This window comes from Ammodytes marinus (genome assembly GCF_949987685.1).
Source record: "Ammodytes marinus genome assembly, chromosome: 15".
Lineage (NCBI taxonomy): Eukaryota > Metazoa > Chordata > Actinopteri > Uranoscopiformes > Ammodytidae > Ammodytes > Ammodytes marinus.
Window position 1 is genome coordinate 17,561,696 of NC_137219.1, and position 26,673 is coordinate 17,588,368.

Sequence of the window (26,673 nt, forward strand, 5' to 3'; positions counted from 1 at the left end):
TAATTACAGGAGCAAAGTAATATATGTATTGCCTGACATTTTTTTTTTCATTAAAAGTTGTTCATCTGGTTAGAATATTCTGTCATAATTACAAGGATTTTTAGAAAGTATCTCATAATTATCTTGTCGATGTGAGACGTGTCAAAATTATGAGGAGTCTCAGAAATATTCTTATAACATTTAATATATGATCTCAAATACTATTTGATAATTGCGAGTTGCTGTCTGTATTTTCACAAGTAATATATAAATCATAATTATGACACATGTATCACATTATAATTATATGACACAATATCTGATCAATGATAAAAAAGCAAATATTTGATGATAAGTATTAAGCCGTAATAATAGCTGAGCGTAAATCCACTTTTATCAGAATCTTTTCACATATGAAGTACTTGACTCTTGTTGTATGACGATGCATGTGATTGGCTTGTGATAAAAAACCGAATAGACTGATAAGTATCAAAAGTGGACTTTGCCATAGTGATGTTCATATCCTTCTACACAGGAGTCTAGCAGGAATATTACAGCGATTACTAAACATTTATGGGCAGGGAAATATAGACAGGTCAGTTATTTTATTGTTTGCAGCAGTATTACTGGCTGCTGTTACAATCAGTATCCACCAGAGGGAAGCGCTGTTCCAGGTTTGGCACATACAGTAGGCTATACAAAAGGATTCAGCATATTCAGAAACACCAAATCACTTTCAGACACAAAATATTTTATTTGAAGCACTTAGTTCTTATATTCCCATATACATTATCCAACAGCTAATTTGTTAGCCCACTCCAATTACCTTGAACAGGAAGCCACTGTCTAGCATTGCATTACTTTACTGTCAATCACAGCAGCCGATCAACACAAAAAAAAAACGACCAAATCCAATACAAAAATTCACAGAAATGCAGATGCCAGCCAGCAAAATATCAAAACCACATCCATGTTGTCCTTTAGTCACTACAAACGTTATCAAAAGCAATTTGTTCCAAGAACATTTCAGCACCAGCTTCCATAGAAACACCCCACTGTGGCAGCAGCAATCAAACAATGTGAAAAAGTCTAAAAATAAGTACATTTAGAGCGAAACTGGTGTTAATGTGCACTGATGCAAGAAGAGCATGTCTTGTTAGTGTGTTCATGGCCTTAACGCACTGCAGCAATGTAGTGTCTGATTTGACCTTTGACCTAAGGGACGGGGTCCAGCCATAGCTGGTGTAGAGATCTTCTAGCAGCTGAACAAGAGTATATTGCTGTTTCCCCGTATGAAACACATATGGGGAAACAATTATAACAGATGCATTTTTGTGTGTTCTGAATGGCTCACTTACCCTTAACCTCCCAGAAAGTGCCTGTTAGCAGCTAACATGATGCCCTTCTTACAGAGTCAAGCTATTGCTTCAGTTTGTTGCCCGACTGCCCAAGTTTTTACTAGTAACTTCCTCCACAACGTATGTTAAAGTCTTTGTCAGTCGTGACTTAATAACTATTTATCTTTGGCAAATGTGCTAAATGTGAGCTGTGTCAGCCGTGAGTATGCACTATAAGTAGCATAAACCCTGATTTAAACCTATATCAGGTCAGTTTCCAACTTTTGTTCCAAAAATCGGAAGCCTCTTCTTTTAGAACTGCAGATTTCGGTTTGACTGAAAAGGTGCCTTGAATTACGAGGTGCAACATACTGTGTAAATGATTTGCGAAGGGAAAACCATGTGTGTGGTATACAACTGATTTAGTTGCTTTTATAATGATAACAGTTTGAGCTTCCTTCACACCTTCAATTCAAGGGCAGTGGAGGTCAGGGTTCGAGGTAGAGCTGCAGCGATTTGTCAATTAATCGATTGACAGAAAATAAACTGGTTCAATAATCACAATTAATAATTTTTTCAGCATTTTCTGTTTCCAATTTGTAAAATCTTAGGATTTGAGGGTTTCCATTCCAATATATAACAGTAAACTAGATATATTTGTGTTATGGAAACCTAAAGACATCATCTTAGGGGGTATCGGAAATTAAAGCATTCTTTTCACCATAATCAGACATTTTGTTAACCCATCAACTTCCCTTTTAATCACAAAAAAAATGAATTTGCAAAAATATTTGTTGCAGTTGGAGAAATGCTTATTCCTTCCACGGCAGATTCCCATTAAAATGAACTTTTAAGGAGCCCAGCATCACAGCACATCTGTATATTCTGTCTCATTTGCATAGAACCTGTGTTGCATCGTTCACGAAGCGCACTACAACTTGCCTTGGCTCTTTTTCATACGACTTTCGACAAAACACTTCTTTGTGTTACCAAAGTCACCGGTTAATATGTTCTAAATAATATCGATTCTAACTACAAAAGTGCACCAAACACAGGAAATACACAAAATAACCTACAGTCACTGCCATCGCGTCATTATCTACAGTCGGAAACAAATGCTGTTGCATTCATTCAACACTTTAAGATAAAAAAGTTTTCCTTTTAAGGCTCAACCCTGCAGACACAGTAAATTGCCATGCAAATACACACATTCCATTGGAAGCAGGCATAGAGACACTGAGATTGAAAGCTGACATTGAGAAGTGTATATAGAAGGTCTTCTGCTTATTCCAGTTTTGCAATGACACATTTATAGCGTTAAACCCACACATTATGTAACCTTTTCGGGCTTTTCAGGCAAAGTGAGGACAAAAGGAAAAAGAACTCCTTTGGCCTCCATGGGCGCCCTCAGCGGCTCCTCCACAAAGTAGGCATTCTCCTCTTCCACAACAAACTGAAGAGTCTGGCTTTTGTTCACACAGTAGATGCAGTTCTCGATAACGGCACACCTGAAGGGCAAATGACTTCCGAGCCTCTGAGACGCACAGTCGTGCCACATTTTCACTATGCTGTTGTACTTGAACACGTTGATGCCCTGCTCGCGGTTGACATCAAAGCGGTAGATGAAGCTTTTCAGAGCCACCATGTCGCTGGACTTCTTCCTGCTGTTGTTGTAGGGACACTCCTGCCACTCGTCCCTCTTGGTGTCGTACTTGAGAAGGCGGTAGAAGAGAGAGCCGCCTGAAACGTAAAGTTCTCCGCTGCAGGTCGTGGCTTCGTGGGCCACGGCGAAGGCTCCCTTGGGCAAAGGGGCCACCGGGGTCCAGCGGTCCATGCGAGGGTCGTATTTCTCCACGGTAAACAAACATTCCCCTCCGATGGCGTACAGGTAGCCATCCATAGACACCAGTTTGAGCTGGGAGCGAGCTTGGTTCATAGGTCTGACCTCAGCCCAGCGGTTGGTGATGGGGTTGTAACAGAAGACCTTGTCCGAAACCTTGCCCTTGTCCCCGTAGCCCTTTATTCCCCCCGCCACAAACAGGTAGTTATACATGGCGCAGATACCGCACCCTTTAGTGTTTATGTCATCGGGCATGGCGGTCAAAGGTCTCCAGTCGTTCTCTGTCTTGTTGAAGTAGTAAATCATGTGATTCTCCTCCAAAGAGCCGACCGACAGCGGGCTCTGTGGTCGGCTGCTGCCACGGCTGGGCGGCCGACTCCCCACCCTGTCGAAGACATCGTTTATCTCAGCCACCATGAGCGTCTTCCTCCCCTCCATCCTCTTCTTCAGGATGAGATCGCGCTCAGAGCCGGTGAGGCGGCCGTACGCAGACGGGTCTTTGAGGACCTGGAGGAAGTTGTCGCTCATGAATGCGTAGGCGGTCTCCTTCAGTTCGCTGAGCCGCTGCTTCTTGGCGATGGTCAGAATCTCGTAGCAGTTCTCCGCCGTGACCTGTGCCGACATGGACTCCATGGCGGCCTGGACGGCACAGGGCATCTGGAGGATCTTAGCCCCCGTGATGACCTCCACCACATTGTCCTTGGAGACGCTCATCCGAGAGGTGTAAACGTAGTCGATCAAGGTGGACAGGGTCTTGTACGTCATGCCCTTCACCTTCAGGATGTCTCTGGACAGACGCGCTTTGAAGTAGTCGCTCTTCTCCGCCAGCACGGACTTGTGAGCGTTGATGGACTGCCCGCCCACTTCGATGACTAAATCGGGCTCTTTTTTAGCATCGCTCTCCTGTTTGGCTTGGCCGGGCGAGGGTGCGGAGTAATCTGCACAGTAAGACACTTTAGCTCTGGCGCCGTTGTGGGCTTCAAAGTTTTTTTGCATGGCAGCAATGTGATTGGCCACAGAGGAGTCCGTTTGAGGAGGGAGATCGGCAGTTCCCTCGTCGTTGGCGAGGTGACACTGGTCAGCTCTGGAGATGTACGAGCCGTTACCGTTATTTTTCTGATGATGGACGTGGTTATTCTCCATCAGTCCCCCATCCAACAGGTATTCCTTCTCAAACACTGGGGGAGGATTGAAGGCTTGCTCATCCACAATGAATCCTTTGACATAACCGGGGCATATATCCCCATCTTTGTCAGAAGGTGTGACGAGGTCGGGGTTCACGGCGTGGAAGATGACATCGGCCTCCACAGTGATGGCCCCTCCTCCTCCTCCCTGCACCACGTTCATCTTGACGTAGGCCAAGGCTACTCACTGGTGATGGGCGGCAGCTGCTTCACCAAATCATGCTGAGTGTGTGTGGACAAGCTTGTGATTTTTTTTCTCTCCTAGCCCTCCACCTACGAAGGGGGACAAAAAAGGAAGGAGTTTAACCAAGATTCAACAGACGAGGGGGAAAAAATGTGTCTGGAGGCTGCAAATACTTCTGTATTCTCTAAGGGGCGCCCTTTCTCTAATAACAAACCGCTTGGAACATTTTGAAATTTCAAAAAGGAAAAATTGACTTTGTGCTTCCATTGCCAACTATGATGTGCAATACACTCCTGTACTAAATGTGTCATTCCTGTAATAAATGTGTCATCATCCATCAGGGAAACCAACAGCAGCAGACAGACAGCATGTAGGCCTTCAACACCTTCAACTTAACAAAGAAACAGAGGCAGTCCCAACATGCAGCTTCTTGTGGCGAAATGCACGACCTACTGCAATAATAAAAACAACCCCGACTGTCCACTATTTGTTGTAATCTGCACATTACGAGCGCATGCGCAAATGGTGTGGCACCGATGGAGGAATTAATCTCCAATATGACTGGGAAAGGGCGTTTGTGAATAAACTCTCTTAACGCGTTCCTCCATCCTGTCTCCCATTAGACTCTGAAAATCAGCCCATTTGATAAATGCAAGAATGGATAAAAGTATCCTCGCGTAGACTAAGACATAATTTTTTATCAAATTGAATTCCACGTATGCGGGTGTGTTCCCATTGACAGTGTGAGATGTGACCTACCTGCGTCTCCTCGCTGTGATTAAACAGCTCGGCACCCGCGGTTTCCCTGCCAGTCCCTGCACAAACTCAAAGCTAGTTACGTAAGGGCGGTCGCAGTCCCTTGACGACTTTACTATACGCCGACTATTCCAGCTGGTTTATTATGCCATCCGTTCACCGCCTCTGCACTGAAACCTGCCCGGGTTCAGTGGAGGAGGAACGATCATGGTAAAGGTGGTTGCACCTCCTTCTGATGAGGCGTCGCCAGCTAATCCTCCTCTATGGGGAGAGCCTCTGCACACGTTCAGCGTCGCGCTCTCCAGCAGAGATGTAGGCTACCAGCTCACGGACCTGTTGGTTTTTTTTGTTGTCTTATTTTTTTAACAGTCGACTACAGTGAGGCGGTTATCCTTGCTCTTAACCACGCCCCCGTCCACTCGGTATTGGTATTAACCCTACACACTCAACAGCAGGAGCACGAGGGCTCCATCTGTTGTGCGCGAGCCAGAGATGCGACATTCCAATAGGCATCACCCATGGGTACCACCATGAGCGCAGGGGTCCAGGGGAATACAGGCTATATTGGAAATCCTCTAACCACACCCTTAAAAAACAGATGCTTTTAAAATAATATTAATTGAGAGATTGACACTCTGAGCCATGAAGTGGTTTTATATTACAATAACACCATTCAAAAATCAATGCATGTTACTTGAGTACACTTCTGCAAGAGGCAGTTTATCACAATATCTGTAGAACTGACATGATCACTTGGTGTAACAAATTGGGAGTGTATGCTTGAGGCAACCTCAAAACTGCCTGACAATGTTCTGACAATATGAGTCACACTTTCCTTTCGGCAAGGTTCCAACAATAACTTTTAGGAGAGAGAGAGATACAGCCTGAACAAATCAAGGTGCAGCAAGGGGCATATTTGAGTAGTGTAACCTTGGAATTGGTAATGTTTGTATTACTTTACTGAGAGAGAGAGGAGGCACACACAAGGCATATACTGTATACGCTGTGCATGCGGAAAGGCCTGATTAGAAATAGCACAACCTCACAGCATGTGGCAGACGTTTTCATTCAGGGTCTCCTGTGGAGACTTCATGTCTCAACAACTGGCCTTCAGATATAAAAATAGAGGCGAGCGACCACAAGGGCATCACACAACTCCATCAGCTCTGTGTGAGATTAAAGGGGCATTCAGCTGGGAGGCTTTAATGCCAGATATTCTGAGAACAAAGACTTGCTGCAGACCTGTACACAAAACGAGTGGTCTCCATGGAAACGGCAGGGCCCGAAAAAAATAGACTTCCAGTTGCAAAGCTATCTCTTGATATGAGACCAGAACAACACCCAGCCAGAACAAAGTAGATAACTGGGTTACTTCCTTGGTACAGTGATACTGAGGTGTTTCCACGTTCTAACAGTAGTTTACAAGTACATGATTGTGGCCAGTTAGGGAGGTTAAACATTATCTTAAGTAAGTACTATAACAAAATGTAGGCCTAGATATTTATAGGATAAGTCTATTTTGCTGTGGATTGCAGCAAAGGCACAACTCCAACCTGAAATCAGCTCATCTATTTCTGTTGGAGCCGATAATATAGTGAAACACGGTTGTGCAACAGTGGAGGTGGGCGTTACAAAAAGCGAGAAGGATCCTTGACCCTCTCTGTTCTCCTGCAGCAGGAGAAATGAGCAGCGAAATCCCGGAAGAGCTGTATCAGGCTCAGTTCCTGCCGCCCCTCAGGCACATTGCTAGTCCCAGCATGTACTGATGGCTGCACACAGGCAGAGTGGAGTAGTAGCTAGTACCAGGCACACTGACACTATTATTCCTCCAACGTGTCTTGAATATGACTAATGTCTACCTTCTAGATGGTGATTTACCAACACGTCAACTCCTTCACGTTATTTGGTTTACTGCTGCTGGAAACTTGCCACATAGTCAGTGTGTACTTCCTAGGAAGAAAGTCATCAATTAAATAAAACCACAGATAGATTAAAAGGTTGTGCATGTTCCAATCAAAAAGGTGCTTCTGAAAACTCACAGAACGACATGCATGCTTTGAAAATGAAATGAACACAAGGTTTCTTAATAGGACAGTTTATGACTTTGTTAATACAAATAACATACATAGATATTGTGACAGATGTATAAAGCTTTTTTTCACTCTTTTAAAATATCCTTTTGTAAGACACAAATATGCCTTAATCTCTCCGCATGATTACAACTCTTTCCTCCCTTTCTGAAAAGAAACCTGGCCAGCCAGGGATTCTCATCAAGCCTTCTCCTATTTTCAACCCACACTAATTCAGTCATCAGTATTTCACCTTTTTCATCCCTTTTCCCGGTCAAGCTGCTTCAATAATAAAAGGATTTGATTCTATATAAACACAGAGCCTTTCTCTGACCCCAAAACTCATACACATGTAATCCTGAGTTGTCAGACTTTATATTTCCAACTCTGGCCTTGCCTGATCATCTAAATCTGGCCAAAACCTAATCCTCATCTTAATACGTTTTTTTTTTAAACGTAACAGATTGAAAGCCCCATCGTTACCCTATGCACATTTCAAGCAGGACAAAATTGTTCTTTTAAGTCTCAACACTGAATTAAATACTGCAGTCCTACACATCAATTTATATGGCACAAACACTGAAGAGTAATGTATTAGCCATGTTACAGAAAAACAATCAACTTTTTCAATGTACTGTATTTCAACGAGTAAATCCATAAGACTGTTCCTTAGGGTGCCATCATGATTGAGTGGTTATATTGATCCTTTCATTTTTAATGGCATCATTAGATGATGAATGATAGAAATATCATCCAAATATTGTGGATGATGCTTGGTCCTGGTTTCCATAAGACATTTAGTTGTTTTGATTGATCCCAAATGTTCCGTGTGTAACAACAGATCTCTTTGTTTCACCCTGAAAGGAGACAAGAGAATATAGGTAAGACTCTTATACAAGGACACACTTTGACATTTCTACTTGTTACGGATACGTTTCCACCTACCAATGTGCTGGTGTTGTCACATGTTGAGTAAGGGGATCTGCCAGACCATGATTGTGGAGGTGGTGTCGTCATGGCGAGACTGTTTGGTCTTTTTGTTGACCCTGCGGTGGCCTGAACCTCCGGACACCACCAGCAAAGAGCTGACGTCCACTTTGCTGGTGCGTCGGCCCCTCTGGTGGTGGACAGGGTCGTGTAGAACGTCGTAAAGAGCCCCGTCCTCTGGCCCGTGCTCCAAGGAGCCCTGTGAGGGGGCCAGGGAGCCGCACGACGAGGACAGGGAGTCCTGGAGAGCCATGGTGGTACAGCCCGCCTCTCCCAACCACACACCCCGTCCCTGAGCTTGAGTCTGGGTTGACTCTGAGGCAGGCTGCTGGGTGCTCTCTCCAACGGTTGTCTCTGTCGGCTGCGCTGAGGCGGGAGGAGGGGTGGAGGTGGTGGATGCCAGGCCAGACTGCCGGTTACACACCGCAGCAGCCACTGTGAGGAACTTGACCGGTCCGTTGTGAGCGTGTAAGGACACCATACCCCGACCTGACAAAAGGGACGGCCACTTTAATAGTCAATTCAAGATGTTAAACACACCTTGTTGTATACTGTATTTGTGGATATATAATCAGCAGTACACGTATCTTTTAATTTAAAGTAATATTCCCCAAAACGTTAAAATGTTTAATTGGCTACTTTTGTTTACCAGCCATATTCTAATAAATTTTCTGATCGTGTAATATGCTAATATATTCAAACATATCTGAGAAAACAATCTCCCACATTGAACCTCTTTGGAACAAAAAAAATTAAAAAAGGAATGTCAAAGGTCAGCTGATTACAAACTGTGATTAAATTAATAGGCACCCATTTGATTAATTGCTTGTAATTTTTTAAGTAAAAAAGCCAAACTACTTCCAGCTTCTACAATTACAGAATTAGCTTTATTACACGCAAAAGAAAGTTGTTGTTGTTTTTTTGTTCATTTGTAAAACATAAAAGGTTTGCAGCTTTTCTGTGTTGAACACAAACCTATGTGGGTTTAGCCTGCTGGTCGGATAAAGAAGCAGTTTGAAAATGTCACCTTTGTCTCTAGGATATCGTGAAAAATCTTCTACCTTTGCGAGGTCTAAATGACTAATATATTAATCATATATAATGATGAATTCATCATTATTTGGGAGGACATTTTGAATATGTGCTACAGTAATGTTGCAGTGTCACCTGTGACTTTGGGGATCCCCTGCAGTCTGGGGACAGAGAGGGCCACAGTCACCCCGAGGTTGGTCCCTACCAGCAGCAGACCATGACAGACCAGCAGACTGCTCACTGACACTCTCTGGTTTCCTGTGGGAGAGGAACAGAAGAACAACATATGCTTTAATCTTACACAAATTAAATGTAGTTCAGTAAAAAACAAAAATAGAACATATTAAAATACATCGCCAACAAATGTTTGCTCTGCAAACTTTTTCTACAACCTTGAGTGATTTACAGTGTCATGCATGACCTGTCAGACCTCACACAGATGCACCAGGCTCATGCCCACTGGTGTATGTTGGAAAAATCAGAAAAGAGCATAGTTAATGGGCCACTTAAATACAGTGTGGTGTGCGGGAGGGAAGGCATTTATTCAGCGGCATTGCTCAATGGTTATTTGTCTCCAGGGCAACGTGGAGAGTAGCCTGGATAAAAGCATCTCTTTTCAAGTGTCTGAACACAGAAAAACGCCCCATTATGGTCCGCTTTGTAGTCAAACAAACAAACACAAAAGTCTTATGTAACAGAATGAGTGAAGCGTGATGCTGTAATTAAGCAAGGAGCTGTGGCTCAGAGGCGGTTACGACAAGACAATCTGACCTGACCTTTTCCCTTCCCTACCCGTTAGAGAAATCACAGTGATGCCACTTTGGACTGTAAAAGCTTGGACTGTTAAGTTAACAGCAGCTTTCAGCAAGGATGGCAATAAAGTCCGACCTAATGGCAGCCTGCCATGTTAGGTGACTTATGATGTGGTATTTGGCTCTCATCTAAGACCAGTCCCCGCACGGGAGCTTTGTCAGGATTGAGCGGTGCAACAAATGGCATCCAGTCGGACATTTTTGTCATTATTTTTTACGATTGTAATAAGAATCTGGGGTTTTTCCAAAAACAGACGTTTCAGTCCTGCTATGTGGGAGGGAGAATGTCACGAGTCATTACTGCTCCAACAGCTTGACTTGAGTTTCCTCCCTCAAAGTAATCCTCTTGGGCTTTGGGAAAAATGACTGCAGTCTCTCTGCCTGACCCTCCCCTCCCCAGTGTTGACCCCTTGCATGGGGCACACACACGCCATACTGCCACACTTCCAGGAATGGGGCCAGACATGGCAGGCAGGTACAGTGGAAGGCTGGGCCCCGAGTCCTGCCCACATGTGCTTCTAATGAGGGCCCAGCGTTAGCAGAAACACACCGACTGCTGGTCGGGGGCCTTGCTCAACTTCCTCCTTTCATAATATTTGGAGTTCCCCACCCAGAGGGTGAACTAAAATAAACCCAGAGTGAACGTCAACACGGCCTGGCTCTGGACCTGATCCTCCAGCAGAGCCCCACTTTGATCTGCACTTAGTCCTGACAAGCCACAGCAGGAGGGAGGAGCAAATCCCAAACATTGCAATAATACACTGTATCAGCCATTCACTCAGTCAATGTAGAAACAACTCAGATCAGCACAATGTGAGCAATTGCACTTTCAGTCGCTATCGTACGGAACTAAACCCCTCTTTGTATAAAACTTCTATTGTAAATTGGATTGTGATTTGTTATATTGGGCTATAAAAATAAAACTGATTTGATTCAATAAAGTAATAGAACTATAGAAGTGTTCCAAGTCCTACACCAACCCCAAAAGAGAGCTTTGTCAGTATTGAATTGTGCAACAAATGGCATCTAGTAGTCAGACATTTGTATCATCATTTATTAAGAGAGTAGACATACTGTAAGTGTTTTATCCATATTGGGATGTGTGGCGTCCAAACAAAGAGGAGCTGGAGGTGTTATTTACTGACCCCCCCTCTGTTGTTTTTCTCCCATTAGGCCATGCATGGCTGCTTATTTAGGTCACAGAGCAGCAGACAAAGGCGGACTAGACCTTCAGAACAGCAGCCAGCCCGCCACCATACTCTGAGACATCATCCTGCTGCCGGCTGCTTTAGTGATTCTGCTTTTTGATCCGCTTACTAAGAACTTTGATGGATATGCCACCTTTGATTTATTTTAAAAACATTATTTATTTGTTATATTACAAATATCATAAATGACAAATGAACTACACAATGCAGTAACAATCACCCAATGAACTGCTAATACCCCTTAATTACTCTAAAACATGAGCCGCAAGGAAGTCTTTCATAAACACTAGCTCTGAGTTATATGGGAAATGACTGCTATTACAGCATATTAGCCCGGTGTCTGGATTTAGCGCTTGGATAAGGAACCTCCTGTCTGCAGTGGAGGGAGTTAGCAGAATTGCTCCAACATGCATGAACATGAGAAGGACAACCCCACTTAAGAGCACCTCCTGCCTTTCAATACGGCACCATTTATAGAGGCATTCACACGGACAAGACAACGCCCCATTTCTATGACCGTGCACACAATTTAGATGTGTGAACCAGACAAAACTGCAAAGAGATCTGTAATGTAATATCCCATCATAATAATAATGGGTACTTCCTGGAGATTAGGGTTATGCATAGATCAAATAACAGACTGGTGTTGCTTCTTGTCATTCTTCTGATAAGCTTGTGTCTCAGTAAATGTACATTTATGGAGAACATAATCGCATTTGAAAAAGCCATCACTCTTTGCCTCTAGCACATCGATTGTGTGCCGTCCGTCCTGTCCAAACTGTTTGCACGGAAGCTCCATTGAATCATCAGAGTTCAAATTCAGTTCAGCAAATTTCAAAGCAAGCAGTGATCACAACAGACCACCGAAATAATGGCCATACAAGGTAAAATTCACTAAATAAGTACCATTTCAATCACACACACACAACCTTGTCTGTGATTCAAGGGGTGTAAAACCCCTTTGAATGATTTCCATGCTTACTGACAGTCCAGGCACCCAGTACTGCTATCAGAGGAAGTGAGTTTCTTAATGGTGAGGCCCGGAGGATGAAAGCTTTCATATGTGGTGGGTCGGTCCCAGAACCGGCTTCCTCTGCGGTTGCATGGATCCTATTAGCTCATATGGGGCAGCTTTTATCATTCACATCTGTCTGTCAAAGAGGCCTTCCACTTTTAACTCTAAACACTAGGAATTCTTCCACAATATCAAGTGATATGGATGTCCCGTAGCAGTTGGTCCCCTCTTACTTTTTTACTACTTTGCTTTGTAAAATTTAGGCTTTTAACTGTTGCAACTGCTGTTCATAAATCTGTTTTTCCTGAGATTTCTGCACACAGTACTTGTGATGCCTTTCCTAATGTCATTGCTACCTCGTGGCAATAGTGGAGAGTTCCCCTCAGAAGACCAAAAGTGCACGCAGTCCAGGCAGAGTTTGGCTAATGACAGCACTGCTAATGATGCTGAAGAAGAGATAGGACAGAACAACTGCAGTCTGGTCGTTAACTGCGGACCACAACACAGATGCAGATTAAACCACAGCGGCCTCACTGTACAATCTAGTTTTTTCTATGTTTTCAAAAAAGCATTCATATAAAAATGTTAAGTCATTACAAAGAATGCTTGAGGAAATGCTCCAAACCACAGCTGTCTGCGTTACTCAGCAGGAAGGAATAGGATCTTTAAAGCAGCAGCGAATGGGCCGCACACAATCCTGACCTCATATCAACAGAAGCAAATCCCCCCCCCCCCCCCCCGCCCTCACCAAAAGAAATACAACAAGCTCCAGTCATGCTTTGAGACTGTGTGTTTTGGGGTCAGGCTGATGTAACGCAGCAGATTAAAAGATCCAAAAGCAGTGATGACCTCAGCCTGGGACTGTCACACTAACGCTCAGTTGATATGAGCTGAACGTCCTCGGTGACAACGTTTGGCTTGAACACACATAGCAGGAAACTGTTTCGCAAACCAAATGCCAGCACACAAAAACACAATATACCCTACTGTGATGGCAACAATTGCCATGGTAACAAAACTAATGTCCGTGAAAAAGAACACATCAAAGATTTCTTTAAACAGTGTTATGATACCCATTTGGACACACACACACACACTCCGTGCTGAGTGATAAGTCCAACTTCTCGAAAGGTTCAGAGTCTCCAATATTTAACACGCTTGAATTCAACTCATCTCAAATTGTCTGTGAGATAATGGCTCATTTGTCTCGCCTCGGGACACAGTGCTGCGATTGTTACAACCTGTTAATGAAAGGTTTACATCTGCAGTGCATTACACAATGGCAGATCAAAGGTGAGCCATGATGCAAGTCGAGTAAAGTGCTCTTTAAAGCAGGGACTAACCACTGTTCCCATCTGGATTACTGCGCTTAGTAGTAATGCTATTTTAGATTTCTCTTGCAAGGGAAAAACCCACCTTCAGATACTCCTACACAGTGTTTCCATGTTTAATCTGTTTTTTCAACATATTTAATGGTCAGTTGATCCTTATAACAAATAATTTTTTTTTTGAACGTGTCCCTAGTAACAGCGAGCAATGCAGGTAGATTGGGTTTTATTTGCACAGGTCATGACAATACAATTCATATTGTTTGCTAGCATGACAGTCTGATCGATCAAATCAAATCAAATCAAATCAGTTTTATTTGTATAGCCCAATATCACAAATAGACATTTGCCTCAGTGGGCTTTACATTCCATACAGTATGACAGCCTGCCCTTACACCCTTAGCTCGTCTGAGAAAAAACTCCCAGTAAAATAAATCCTTTACAGGGATTAAAATTGAGATTGATTGAGGTTACTTGTTGGTGTTGAAAGTGTGATCGATTTAGGTTGCTTGTGTGTGGTTAAAGTGTTACATCTACTATTTAAGGGATAGGTTTATTTACATAATAGCGATTTCCAACACAAGCTTCTGGTCGTTGTCACCATTAATCTTTCAGATAGCATAGGAATGATATTTTTGGCTGAACTCTTCTAGCTCAACAATAGCTCAGTGGGAAATGTCTTTATTTCCCTGTGATGTCATGACTCATGTTTGTTTGGTCAGGTTATTTGTTGTTTTTAAAAGTGTTCAAAGTTTGGGCTGGATTTTCCAGCTGGTTTCAAGTTTCCTTGAAGATGACGTGACGAGGTCAAACATTTTTCTTTATGCCAAAGACTGAGAATAGATCTAAAATGAGAGGTTCCTCATTCACTGTTTAGACTAAAGGAGCCTTTGAATGACAAGCTTGCCATAACAAAAGCTGTCTGGATGAGCACCTGCACTGATGTCAGCTAATTACTGACACAGGCACCAAAATAAGACGGCACTTTGAAAACATGAGGTCATGGGAGGTGCATCACAGTCCACGAAGGAAGAGCTGTATTTGAATAAGTATATTTGTCTAGATGATGACAGGATCAAATATCAAAAGAACAGAAAATGTATGTTTTGTCACACAATTTGACACTCTCCAAAGGGTTTCAGACTCAACTAGGTGTATAGATCAGATGACTGATTGATACTGAAGGGCAGGCGGAGAGAACTGACAGGGGCAGTGGATGTTGTGTTAAAGGTGGTGAGACCCCAGAAACCCTATTACTGACTATAGACCAAGGAATCCTACAGGGTGAAAAAAACATCTGAATACTACAGTACAGTGTATTTTTTTTTGTATTAGCTACTGTGTAGAATGAACCATTAAAGATTCAAAAATATATTCTTTGTCTTATGCTTGTATTAAGAAATGAAATAAATGTCCACAACACATCAACTGGAAACTACACTGGATTGATATTTCCCTCAGTCCTTGAAATGAAAGTTAGCAGTCTTACCAGGCAGTGTATTGTGGACAGGCGTGGCGATGTTAATGTCCTGCAGGTGCTCCAGGGTCTCGGTGTGGAAAAGGCGCAGAGTGGAACCGGAGCTGAAGGCGATCCAGATCCCCACCCCGGCCACCACCATGTGGGACACTACCATGCCCTCCTCCTGGTGGGCCTCCAGCTGCCTCTGGAAGTGGACAAAGGCTTTACCTACTGCACATTTATAATACATACAGCCTGAGGGAGGGAGGATGTCCTAGATTGCAGAAGAGACGTTTCACTTTATTGAGAGTCAGTGTGGTCAAAATATGAGCAAGTGAAATCTAACTTGTAAGGACTTTTTGTCAGTTGTACTTAAAGGTGAAGTAAGCGGTTTATTTATATTGTAATATAAGTGTTAAATCGCTCTTTATTCATACAGCAATCACTTACATGATGTGCGCGTTTCATAAAGCCAATCTCTTAGTCAGCTGCTCTGCATGTAATAAGCAATTAAACTTTATGTAGTATCCCGAAATTTTAACCAATCACAAGAGAGAACGCTACAAACCGACACCCGTCCACACCCCTCTCCCTCATTGGTCTCACGCCGGAGCGACACATGGGTGAATGTTTATGCGCCTACAATGGCGGAGCAGGTAAAAATCCTTCCCAAAGTCTGTTTTGATGGTTTTTATCATGTTTTATCACACTTATGGATCTGAGATGATGCTAGACTAACTTGCTGCTTGGAGACCGCAGTGCATTAATGTGGTGACGTAGGGACGAGCGAGGGGACTGCTAACTGCAGTAACTGACAGGAAGTTAGCTAAAAGAACCATTCCGCTTACAGCATCTTTAAGACTAAAATAAAATAGCAGCTTTTCATGTGCGAGTATACATGATGATAGACACAAAATAAATAGGACAAAATCTCCTACCCCAAAAAAAAAGAGTAAGGACCACAGCAGTGATCTCAAATGATAATTGCAGGTACAGTACATAGGCTTAGGGAATGTTTGTGTGATGGTTTATTCAACCTTAAGACATCAAGGACAAGATGTTGGATAAGTTGTAGAGACTTTAGGTAGACATTTTACATCTTGATAAATCTGGGTTGTTCAAACTTAGGCTGTTTACTTTTGTAGCATGTTGTTTTCTGGTTGTACAATTTACTTCGTTTTGATTTCTGTTAATTGTATTAAGATGCAAAATCCAACACTGAATGACTGAAAACGACACTGCAATTAAAAGGCTAAAGGATTTTGCACAAACTACATGCAATGCATTTGGTAGTGACATTTTAAAATCAGGCTAAACATGACAGTGGCTACAGAGGGCATTGTTGACTGCCAAGTGTGGGCTGTATGTGACTGTAAAGTACAGAAAAACTAGAAAAACGTTATGCCATTTAACCCACTGAAAGTCTGTCTCAGTGTGTTTAGACTACATAAGCCTGTGTATTGTTGGCTGCCTGGAATCTGTGATTATGCTTACTTATAAAAATGGAATCAAAATAATCTACAATAGACAGCATGGAATATGAAACAATGATGGGTTGTCATTGTTTCTTTTGGTCCAAATGAACCGAATGTGTTTATTCAGGGTTGACATTTCACAGCAAAGTGAGACAGTGTCAGGTGTAGTCAAAACAAGGAAGCACATGGAAGGTAGTATTTACTAATGTTTAAAACGATTTTGTATAGAAAACCTCATTGAAATAAATGTTTATTCATTATTTTTTTAACTCTTGATTGTCCCTTTCTTTCATTAGTACAAGTTTCAAATATGTGCGGAGGTTACATTTGAAATCTCTGCGCACAGAGACCAAAAACCTGGTATTTTCCACCAATACTGGTTACACAATCTCCCCACACATTGCTTTACGTGTAGGTGGAGATATATTTGTCCAAGGAGAGTCCGTTCACTAGTGTGTCAGTAGAGGGTTGTAAGAAAATGTTGTGGAAAAAAAAAGCATGAAATGTAAATGTAATGTCCTGCCTTTGAGTTTGCCAAAAATGACAACCACTCATGTTTAATGTATTTTTTTGATTAAGCATCTATTAAATACTTCTTGAAATATCCAAATTCTTCGTAGCTATCCTATCTCTCTCGTTTTTCACTTATGTTCAGTCACCACCCTAACTGTTATTCCTCAGTGAGGAATAGAGAGAGGGCAAGACAGGCAGGTGGTCCAACATAATGAGCTTAATGAGGCTAACCAGATTAAGAGTGTGTGCATGTCGGAGAAGAAGGTTACTATTCCTGGACCCATGGCAGGTGCTTCCATTCACACACACACACACACACACACACACACACACACACACACACACACACACACACACACACACACACACACACACACACACACACACACACACACACACACACACACACACACACACACACACACACACACACACACACAGGGAATACCACGCATATTTTCGGATATGGAAAAAGGGACCAAGGGAAGGGGAATGAGGCACTTTCATCAACTAGAGGTTCTTTATACTTTTATTGAGCAAAGTTTATACTGGTTGCATCTTGGGGAAAACTCCCTAACAATAAATAATTCCACACTGAAAAATACCTATGACCACAATTTTCCGGTAAACTCTAGACTCTCCTGGATCTTTTGTGGTGATGTATCCCTTTTGTAATCTCATCTCCCTCTCCCTCTCCCTTTTGCTCACTACAACATATTCTTCTTCTTAACCTTAAAGTACACAAAAAGCCTCTCCAAACTATGTCCTTAGTTATTTTACTAGCCCGAGCCACTCCCTTAACAAACAGATAATTTCCCACAGACAGGAGGATGATTAACTATGATTCAGGATATTTACTGCACACTCACAGAATGATCTGCTAAACTGCTCAGGGGCCGGTTTCCCAAAGCCTTCGTAGAGCCTTCTTAACGCTACGTCATTCGTAACCCCTACGTAGAGTTCCTACTTAACATTTCGCCTGTTTCCCGAAACGTTCTTTGCTACGAATCTCTTTCGTACGTCCTACGTTGGTAAGGTTGGTCTGGAGCGCCCGCAGAGCCTTCTTAGCTCTACCGTAGGGATGTTTCAGCTCTCATTTGTGTCATTTAACTAATAAATCTGACTGTATTTCATATCAAACGGACACAGCGATGACTGTATTAAATAACAAACTGTTAAAAACGATAACTGTATAAAGCGTACATTTCACATTTAAAGTAAGCTATATATTTTAGCAGAATACCATTCACTCTGATTCACAAAGTGTTCAAACTATAAGTAGGCCTAGCCTACATAGTCATCTAACTGACTTGACAATCAGCATTAACTGATTGGATGCGATGTCCGTCAATATGAAAATAGGCTACTTTATACGTGATACACTACAGCCTACAGTCGGATCGTTTTTATCAGTTTGATATTTAATACAGTCATCGCTGTGTCCCTTTGATATACAGTCAGATGTATAAGTTTAATGACAAGTGAAGTCCCTGCGATCGCTGTGGCATCGCCAGAGATAGGCTTGGCTACTACAGACCCCCACATTTCCTTCCGTAAGCACCATGCGTAAAACGGACACGAGTGACATCCCTGTTGCGCATGGAACTGCCACAAGTCATTCATGAAGAAAATAATTGCTGGAAACAATCTTAATCTCCTCCGCTGTTTCTATATTTTTCTATAGCCTAGGCTACCTTTTTTAAATCAGTAGGCCTATAGGCTATGGTAATACGTTCGACCAAGGTTAACACTAGAACCATCGCACTGTGTTCCACACACTGCGGAGCTGTCAGCTGAGCCGGCTCAACTGACAGCTCCGCAGTGTGCGTCGGATTCTCCGCCTCAAAACATGTAAACGTGTGAAAAAATTAATGAATAATCAATTAAAGCTTACCTTAAAATAAGTGTGCCATGTTACTGTTTATTGTATTTAGGATTTTAGCTCATTTGGACGCTGTTTGGGCCGTCTGTTTTTATTGATAAAGGCCATTGGCGATATTCTACTTTCAGTTTCCTTACTGACCCACCACGAAACGTGATTATTGTTCTTAAAGATACTTAGATTATAAAGCAAGAGGTGTTCAATAAATGTTTCGGCTTAGAAGGATTTCTAGTAATCTTTTATTCGCAAAGACTTGTCATGCAGCTTCGCATGAAATAAGCAGGAAATGGAAAATCGAACTCTGAGCAATCGATTTCAGCAGTGTACGTACGACGTATGGAGTGTTTCTCCTAAGAGACCGTTCGGGAACCACGACTACAGAGGTAAACAACTTTGGTAAGTCATAACGTAGGAGTCTTCGTAGCTCGCTAAGAGATGACGTTATCGGGAAACCGGCCCCTGGTTTTTGATGGGGGCATTGTACATACATTAACATTAGCCCTAACAGTATCACAGCTGGGTTACGTACCTCCACACAGTGTGTGTGGGTGCTGATGATGAAGACCTGCCCACCCGATGAAGCCCAAAGGTGCTCCTCCACAGCTATCATGGCCTTGACTGGAAGGACTCCAAGCTTCAGCACCGTCGGATTTTCGTGGCTCCACAAACCGTCTGTTGCAAAAAAACAAAAAACAAAACACAGTATTTTATAAAAATGCATTTCACAGAATACCACAGAATAGTTTATTTGCAAACACAGAAAACAAATACATTTTTGGTAAGAGTCTGAAATCGAATAAAGTTGCATTGAAACACAAACTACAAACACAACAATCTCCTCCATTAGTATTAATGCACTCTCTTTTGAAACCTCCAGCCATTTTTCATGAACTAGTTAAAGAGGAACAGTTTATACTTCATGTGGAAAACGCAGTAATAGCCAATCCATCTTTATAAATGTCGTCTGAAAAGGTCATCTGCGTTTATGACACCGCTAATGCTGGCGGAGTGGCCATTGATGGTTTTCACAGCCTTCACTATGAATATAGATGGACTGCCAGGCATTAGTCAGAGCTGAGCTCTATCCCACACAACCACCTCCTACAGACCCTGTTCTTCATGTGCCCGGGTACACACGGTGCCAGCTCTGCTCAACCAAAACACCCCATGCAGTGTCTTTTAGAAAAATCAACACATTACTTTTCTGCAAACATTATATTCACTGGTCTGGATTCCAATCATTGTCGGAATTAAATTAGAGGAAATAAAAGGTTTATTGCATAGATAAAAAGCCATTTTTATCAAAACTGTGAACGTGCATCAGTACCAACTCTCTTTTTTACTGAAATGTGCTTTTAGCCAGAAGGGCCCCATGTTGAATACAAACTTAATTTCCTCCAGATACCACATTCCCGGAGCTAATCTAGGCCAGGAAGTGAATGAGGCCTCGCCAATAGTGTTTGTTAAGAGAAGGCACAAAGGCAGCTATTGAAGGCAGAGGTGCCACGTAGGGAGAGATGTTCTTTCAGAGGTACAGTAATGACTGGGGAAGTTAGAATAATCTCCCACTAAAGGTGCTAGGTGGGATTAGCATTCCAGCAATGCCCTGTGTATATTGTTTTAATAATCATACTCTCTAGGTGAATGCACATGAGAGAGAAAAAAGAGAGAAAATTTAAAAAGGAAAGGAGCAGTGGAGGAAAAGGAGAAAAAAAAGTCAATGAGTGCCAACTTCCAGTCTTATGTAAGTCTGCAGTGCCCACATCTCTGCCTTCTGAAACTGAGGCAGTCCTTCATGTCAGTGTCAGACAGTTGCAACACTCTTCTCATCAGTGTGTGTGTGTGCGCAACAATAGCACACAAACAGTGAACACTGACTCAACAAGCCAATCTTTTCTTTTCTTATTATTTGGCAATGCTGCGACACACAACAAATAATGCACAACACTAGTATATGATGCAGAATGACAGAATAGAGGAGCATAGAGTTTATCTTCAGACTGCTTGGCCATGACGTGTGACCTTTGCAGAATCATTGCCTCCCTCTTTCTCCATCTCTCACACACTCAGTCACAGAGGAAATAAGCAAGCATTGGCAGAATGAGGCTGACTGGCCGGCCTCAGACACACTGCATCTACAGCAGGATAGCATTACCATTGCAGAATGGTGGCTTTAAAGACAGGGCACTTGTATTTTTGATGTCTCATCACTATTCACACCGAGGGGTTCCCCTTTGATCAGCTGACAGTTTAACATCAAGGAATATAAGCCGATAATTTCTCCTAGTTCTGCACACTTTCTTCTCTGCAATGTAAACCGTGGGGCTACTTTAAATGCTAATGGGGTACAGGCAGAGCTTTTTTTACTGTGACAAAGTACCCGAGCAGCATTACAACAGGGATGCAGGGACCGCTCCCCCCCCCCCCCCTACCCAAATTATGCGGAGCTGAGTCATCATTTCATTTTCAGGCATTGTGTTCCAGTCACAGTGACAGTGACAGTGCCGTTGATGGGAAGAAATGGTCAGGATCTAGGGGCAGGATATCTTTCTGGGTTTCATTTCACACACCAGTGATGATGAATGAATAAAGAAAAACAGTCAGTTACAATGACAGCAGAATCTGGCATACTCTCCAAAAATGGGTTTGCGGAGGATCAAGGGGGGAGAGAGAGAGGTGACATGTGCATCAAAACAAGGAGCAATGACGAGCTTAAGAAAACATTCCTGAACGGTTGCATACATAAAAAGTTTCTTCCAAAGAGAACTGTAGCTAAAGAGAGGAATGCACGGACAGTATTTCCCCTCCTGTGTCCTCAGGCCATCAACCATATTATTTCTGTGTCCGTTTCCATCCCTAGCACACACACACCAGCCAAAATGACAGACTCACCCGAACAACAAAGCTACACTTAAAAAAGGATCTTAGTTGGAGATGTCGGAAAATCTAATTTGGGTCATAGTAGGGCATGGAGAGGAATGAAAATGTGTGACTGAGTTTCATAAAATGTGCAATGGTGTCATCACAGGATAGCCATGCCAACACTTACATTTGACAGCCAAGAATTACAAGGAATCTGTTTCCTCATGTTCTGAAATACGTACGTATCTTTACCTACATTAGTGAAACAGAGAAAGAGCAGACAAAGACAGAGAGAGAAGGAAAAAGCTCAGGGACCCTCTGTTTGCGCCACTAAGAGAAGGAACAAAACGCAGAATGTGAAAGACTGTGGGAAGAGCGTAGCCTAGATCCTTTTCCTCTCATGTGTCAGCGCGTTCGCCTGGGAGGGGAAAGACCTTAAATAGGTCACGGCTTACAGATTGGCTTCTCCCAGACAACCGAGCAAACGGAAACAGAACCTCAACACAGAGCAGAGGAGACCCCTGACCCCCGAGCTGCACAGCCAGCGTCTGACTTCTACACTCACGGCAACCTGAGGACTAAGAGAAAGAAAACAGCCGTTGGAACAACATGTCTGTATGCGGCCTACCCAGAATAACCCCCTTTCTGTCAGTGTCGACAAATTCCTATTTGTCAAATTAGCACCAAACTCTAGAGGATGGGAACACATTCAAATTTCTGCCTAAACTTTAAACATTCATCAGATATGGTGCAAGTTGCTGGTGGTAAATTATGTCAGAGTGTAAAAAGTTGATCAATTTAAGAACCAACTTACCAAGTCATAAACAGGGGTCTCATTCATTTCCATGGACAATTATGGGTTAAGGTTCCAAAATGCAGAGGGCTACTGCAGAAACACCGTCAGCCCACACAGTTTTAAAACAAAGTCAAACTTACTCCATGAATGCATCTGTTTCACGCAATAACAGTGATTTAAACTGGTAATAGCTCTAATTATAGCCATTTAACAGTATCAACAAACATTACAAAGGCTGAAGTCTGAGAGTGTAACAGAGGAGAGACACAAACTTGCTCCCCTCGTAAAACACACACCTTGTGATCTGGAGTAGATTGCCACAGAGCCGCTGACCAGGCCGGTGTACAGACAGTGTTTCTTATAGACCAGGCTGGTCACGGTGGACTTGTCGGTGGTGAAGAAATGCTGCAGACGCACTTTCTTGGACCGCTGGCTGCTCTTATACACAATAATGCTAAAAAAAAAGGACAAGATTAAATTAAAACCAAACTTTACAGAGTGTTACCAATACCATTTTGTTTGGAGTAAAAACGGTTAAAGAGATTATTGCCTTTGGACATTATTTTGTAGTGTTTTTTGGGACATTTAACAGAGTTGTCGTATAAGTGTGCATCATTTGACACTGAATTATATCTGAAAGTTTGACATTTAAGTATCTAAAACCTCTATATTGCAAATTCAATGACATGATAGTCAACTTTTTTTGTAGGTAAAATGTATGATGTCTGTTGTTTCCTCTCCCGCCTGAGGAAAATAGTGCAAGAAGAACTTCAAACCATTTTCAAGTTGTCTTTAAAAGTTTCAAAACATTTACTGTCATTTGTAGATGTTTTTTTAAGATATGAAGGACAATGTATTCTGTACCTGCCCTCCTCCATACCCAGACAGACACTGGGGGTGTCGCTGGCCTTCGCTGTGGGGACGTGGTTATTTTCGGGGACCTTTTCGCCATTCTCCTCGGCTTGCTCTGCAGGGACGTAGGCCATGCAGAGGATACGGGACTCCACGTTGAAACACTCGGTCACCTTAGGGCTGGAGTTCTGCATGGCCACTATGGATATTTGGCCCATCTGGTTGGTACAACTTGCAACCTGCACAAAGATACAGAGACCTTTTGTTTTAGGGATTGTTTATTTAAATATGTTAACTACTTATATACTATATATATATACTGTATATATTAATGCCTTAACATCACAGTAGAATTTTTTTTTAAAGCAAACAGTGCAATGTTTAATTATTTAAGGTCATATCAAATTTGTGTCTAATAGTGTAAAAAATAATATATAGGCCAATTTCAAAATCTCATGAGACCAAATACTTATACCTCAAATGTTCATATTTCAGGTTAACATCTTTCAGCAACAGTTTATGTATTACCTCACCAATGAAAATAACCAGCTAAAGTGATGTTTATATCTTTAACAGACCCAAGGTTTTCCCTTATGGTAAAAAGTACTGCATTAGCAGCAATTACCAAGGTTTATTTTGAGAAAAAATCAAAGTACTGGAGCAATAATTTTCACACCCTGATTGTCTTTCTTATAAGACATTTTAACAAATAAACGTAGAAAAAACATACCATCTGTTCTGCTAACACTCTACTCTTAGCCAAAACTAAGAGACAGACTCACTGACAGAAGAGTGGTGAAGATTAAATAGTTTTAGCTGCTGAAAATAAGAAAGCCGTGAGACCTTTCTCCAATAAACACTTGCTAGAACCAATCAACACACTTATCTAAATCCTCTAATCCAAGTCTCAGATATCATAGTCCATAAATATGTTCCTATAAAACTAAAATATTCAACTCTGGGTGGATGAAGCCACTATTATTGTAGGTAGCCACTATATAAACCTTGGAATAAGCTGTTATTTTGTGTAAGTGGAATGCATGCTAACACAGTGCTTCTTTTTTTTTTTTTTTAATGATGTGGGAAAAATGTCTCACCCAGACACAGCCATGGCCAACGACGGGAGTGTCAGCTGTGCTCTCTGTGTTGATATGGGGCTCTGGATTGTGAACAGCACATTCCACCTGCCACAGATCAGGAAGACAGAAGAGAGGGTGAAGAGAGATAAAGAACCTTGATGGATGACTTGCCTCAAGTTATCATGTAGGAATTCACAGAGTAATCATTAACAGTGCCCAGTTAGTCATAAAAACAGTCAAGATCTCTAAGTGAGATTCCACCATGCTAATGCTATGAACCAAGGCGAGACAATTCACTCAGAGAAACTACGACCTGTGATTGCATATAAGATTCATAAATCAAAAACATATGGCCAGTACGGGGATCGAACCCGCGACCTTGGCGTTATTAGCACCACGCTCTAACCAGCTGAGCTAACCGGCCCTGTGAACATACTTAGGCTATTTTTTGACACACACCGTCAGTCACTGTTGACTGATATCTGACCCCATTCCACAAAACAGTAACGTGATGGTAAAAAAATAAATATAAACATCTTAGTACACAGAAGAAATATAGGAAGTGTTTACTTGAGGGTTTATCTCGATTATCTCCAGAATATTCTTAAACTCTGAAAATGTCACTTTACCTTATATTTTGTTAAGAAATACATATATTTATTGCATCAAAGATAGGGCACAAAGCCCTTTTTAGGCCTAGTGAAAAACATTCAATCAATCTTTTTTATGGGGGATACAAAGGCAAGTTGGTCCTTCAGCCATGGTGACAGATTTGAGAATTAAGAATGAATTGAAAGATGTAGGTTCGAAATAATCCCAGAGTTTTTAACAGGACAATGATTTAGCAAGTTAGACAGCTTCCTCAAATCACTAGTATGTGATGATTGACATCTTCCCATCTCATCAACATTTAACATAGGAAGGAGATCACTGAACAGAACCAAGTGAAATGTTTCACCTAATCTTGTCAACATTTTGAGTTGAAATCTATTTTAAACAAGCCATGTCCTTACCACAATATGATAGCTGGCCAGTACGGGGATCGAACCCGCGACCTTGGCGTTATTAGCACCACGCTCTAACCAGCTGAGCTAACCGGCCATGAACCACACTCATTTCAATCAGTTAAAAAATGCGACAAAAAAGGAAAATATTTCACCTTAAACTCCAGTAATTTTGACATGACCACAGGCATTTGTCGAAGCAAGAGAGGGTGTTTCTGCTTCTTCATCTGATTCCCATCATCCTCTGCAAAGAACCAACCCTGCAAGTTGTCCTCCTCTGATGTAAAATACACAAAACATGTTTTAAATAAGCAACATACTTATAATGACCATTAAATATATTAAATACATATAATACATCATTTAATATGAATAATATTCAAAATATTTTGAGGCATCTTTCATTTAGATTTGGTCTTAACATGTAGTTCATCTTACATCCTGCTAGCAAATAATGTTTTACGGTAGTAATTTGGATAATTGTGGAACATTTATTGAAGAGACAAATAAATCATTAAGCCAATAAAGTGAACTGTCATATTGTACAAATGAATGCATACACAAATATAATGGAAAAACAATCGTGCAACTGAGACAGTGAAGGTGTACGGCCAGGCAGTGTACCGTACCTAGAGCCAGCTTTGCCATCTGCAAGTTACTGATCCATGACTGTTTTATGGCTGGGCTGAGAGTGTTGAACACTGCACTGAAGTAAGTGGGTTTACCAGACCTGCAATAGATAGGGGACACAACAAAACTACTCGTGACTGAAAAGCCAGATGAAACTGAAAAGCCTGAGTACAGAAATACTATTACAAATAGTATTCATATAACTGATGCATTTTTGTACATAAAGTATTATGTATGAACTTTTTTTAGTGCACCCTTTTTTTCAAAACTCTATGTGAAAACTTGGCAAAACGGCAACACACTGAAGAGGAGGTCATATTTTACAACCACAGAATGGGGACTAGGGGTGTGAACGTTTACAAAAATGTCTAACCGTGTACACAACGGAAT

General features: G+C 42.0%; 2 protein-coding genes across 3 annotated transcripts in view; both read right to left on the bottom strand.

The window, feature by feature from the left end:
• Window positions 1-646: 646 nt before the first annotated feature.
• On the bottom strand, window positions 647-5,610 carry kbtbd11 (kelch repeat and BTB (POZ) domain containing 11). Its single transcript, XM_080042924.1, has 2 exons — window positions 5,284-5,610; window positions 647-4,613 (listed from the first exon to the last, which is right to left on the bottom strand). Exon 2 carries the CDS (start codon window positions 4,501-4,503, stop codon window positions 2,647-2,649), a length of 1,857 nt encoding a protein of 618 aa, XP_079899050.1. The 5' UTR covers window positions 4,504-4,613; window positions 5,284-5,610; the 3' UTR covers window positions 647-2,646.
• Window positions 5,611-7,060: 1,450 nt separating this feature from the next.
• The window catches only part of arhgef10 (Rho guanine nucleotide exchange factor (GEF) 10), a 63,126-nt gene continuing 43,513 nt past the window's right edge, over window positions 7,061-26,673 (bottom strand). For both annotated transcript variants that reach the window (XM_080041876.1, XM_080041875.1), the window contains 10 exons: window positions 26,283-26,383; window positions 25,809-25,930; window positions 24,668-24,754; window positions 23,583-23,809; window positions 23,015-23,172; window positions 19,590-19,732; window positions 15,221-15,395; window positions 9,504-9,626; window positions 8,295-8,825; window positions 7,061-8,206 (listed from right to left, as the gene is read on the bottom strand). In XM_080041876.1, the coding sequence (XP_079898002.1) occupies window positions 8,311-8,825; window positions 9,504-9,626; window positions 15,221-15,395; window positions 19,590-19,732; window positions 23,015-23,172; window positions 23,583-23,809; window positions 24,668-24,754; window positions 25,809-25,930; window positions 26,283-26,383 (1,651 nt within the window). In that variant the 3' untranslated portion in view covers window positions 7,061-8,206; window positions 8,295-8,310. The remainder of the gene's footprint in view (window positions 8,207-8,294; window positions 8,826-9,503; window positions 9,627-15,220; window positions 15,396-19,589; window positions 19,733-23,014; window positions 23,173-23,582; window positions 23,810-24,667; window positions 24,755-25,808; window positions 25,931-26,282; window positions 26,384-26,673) is intronic.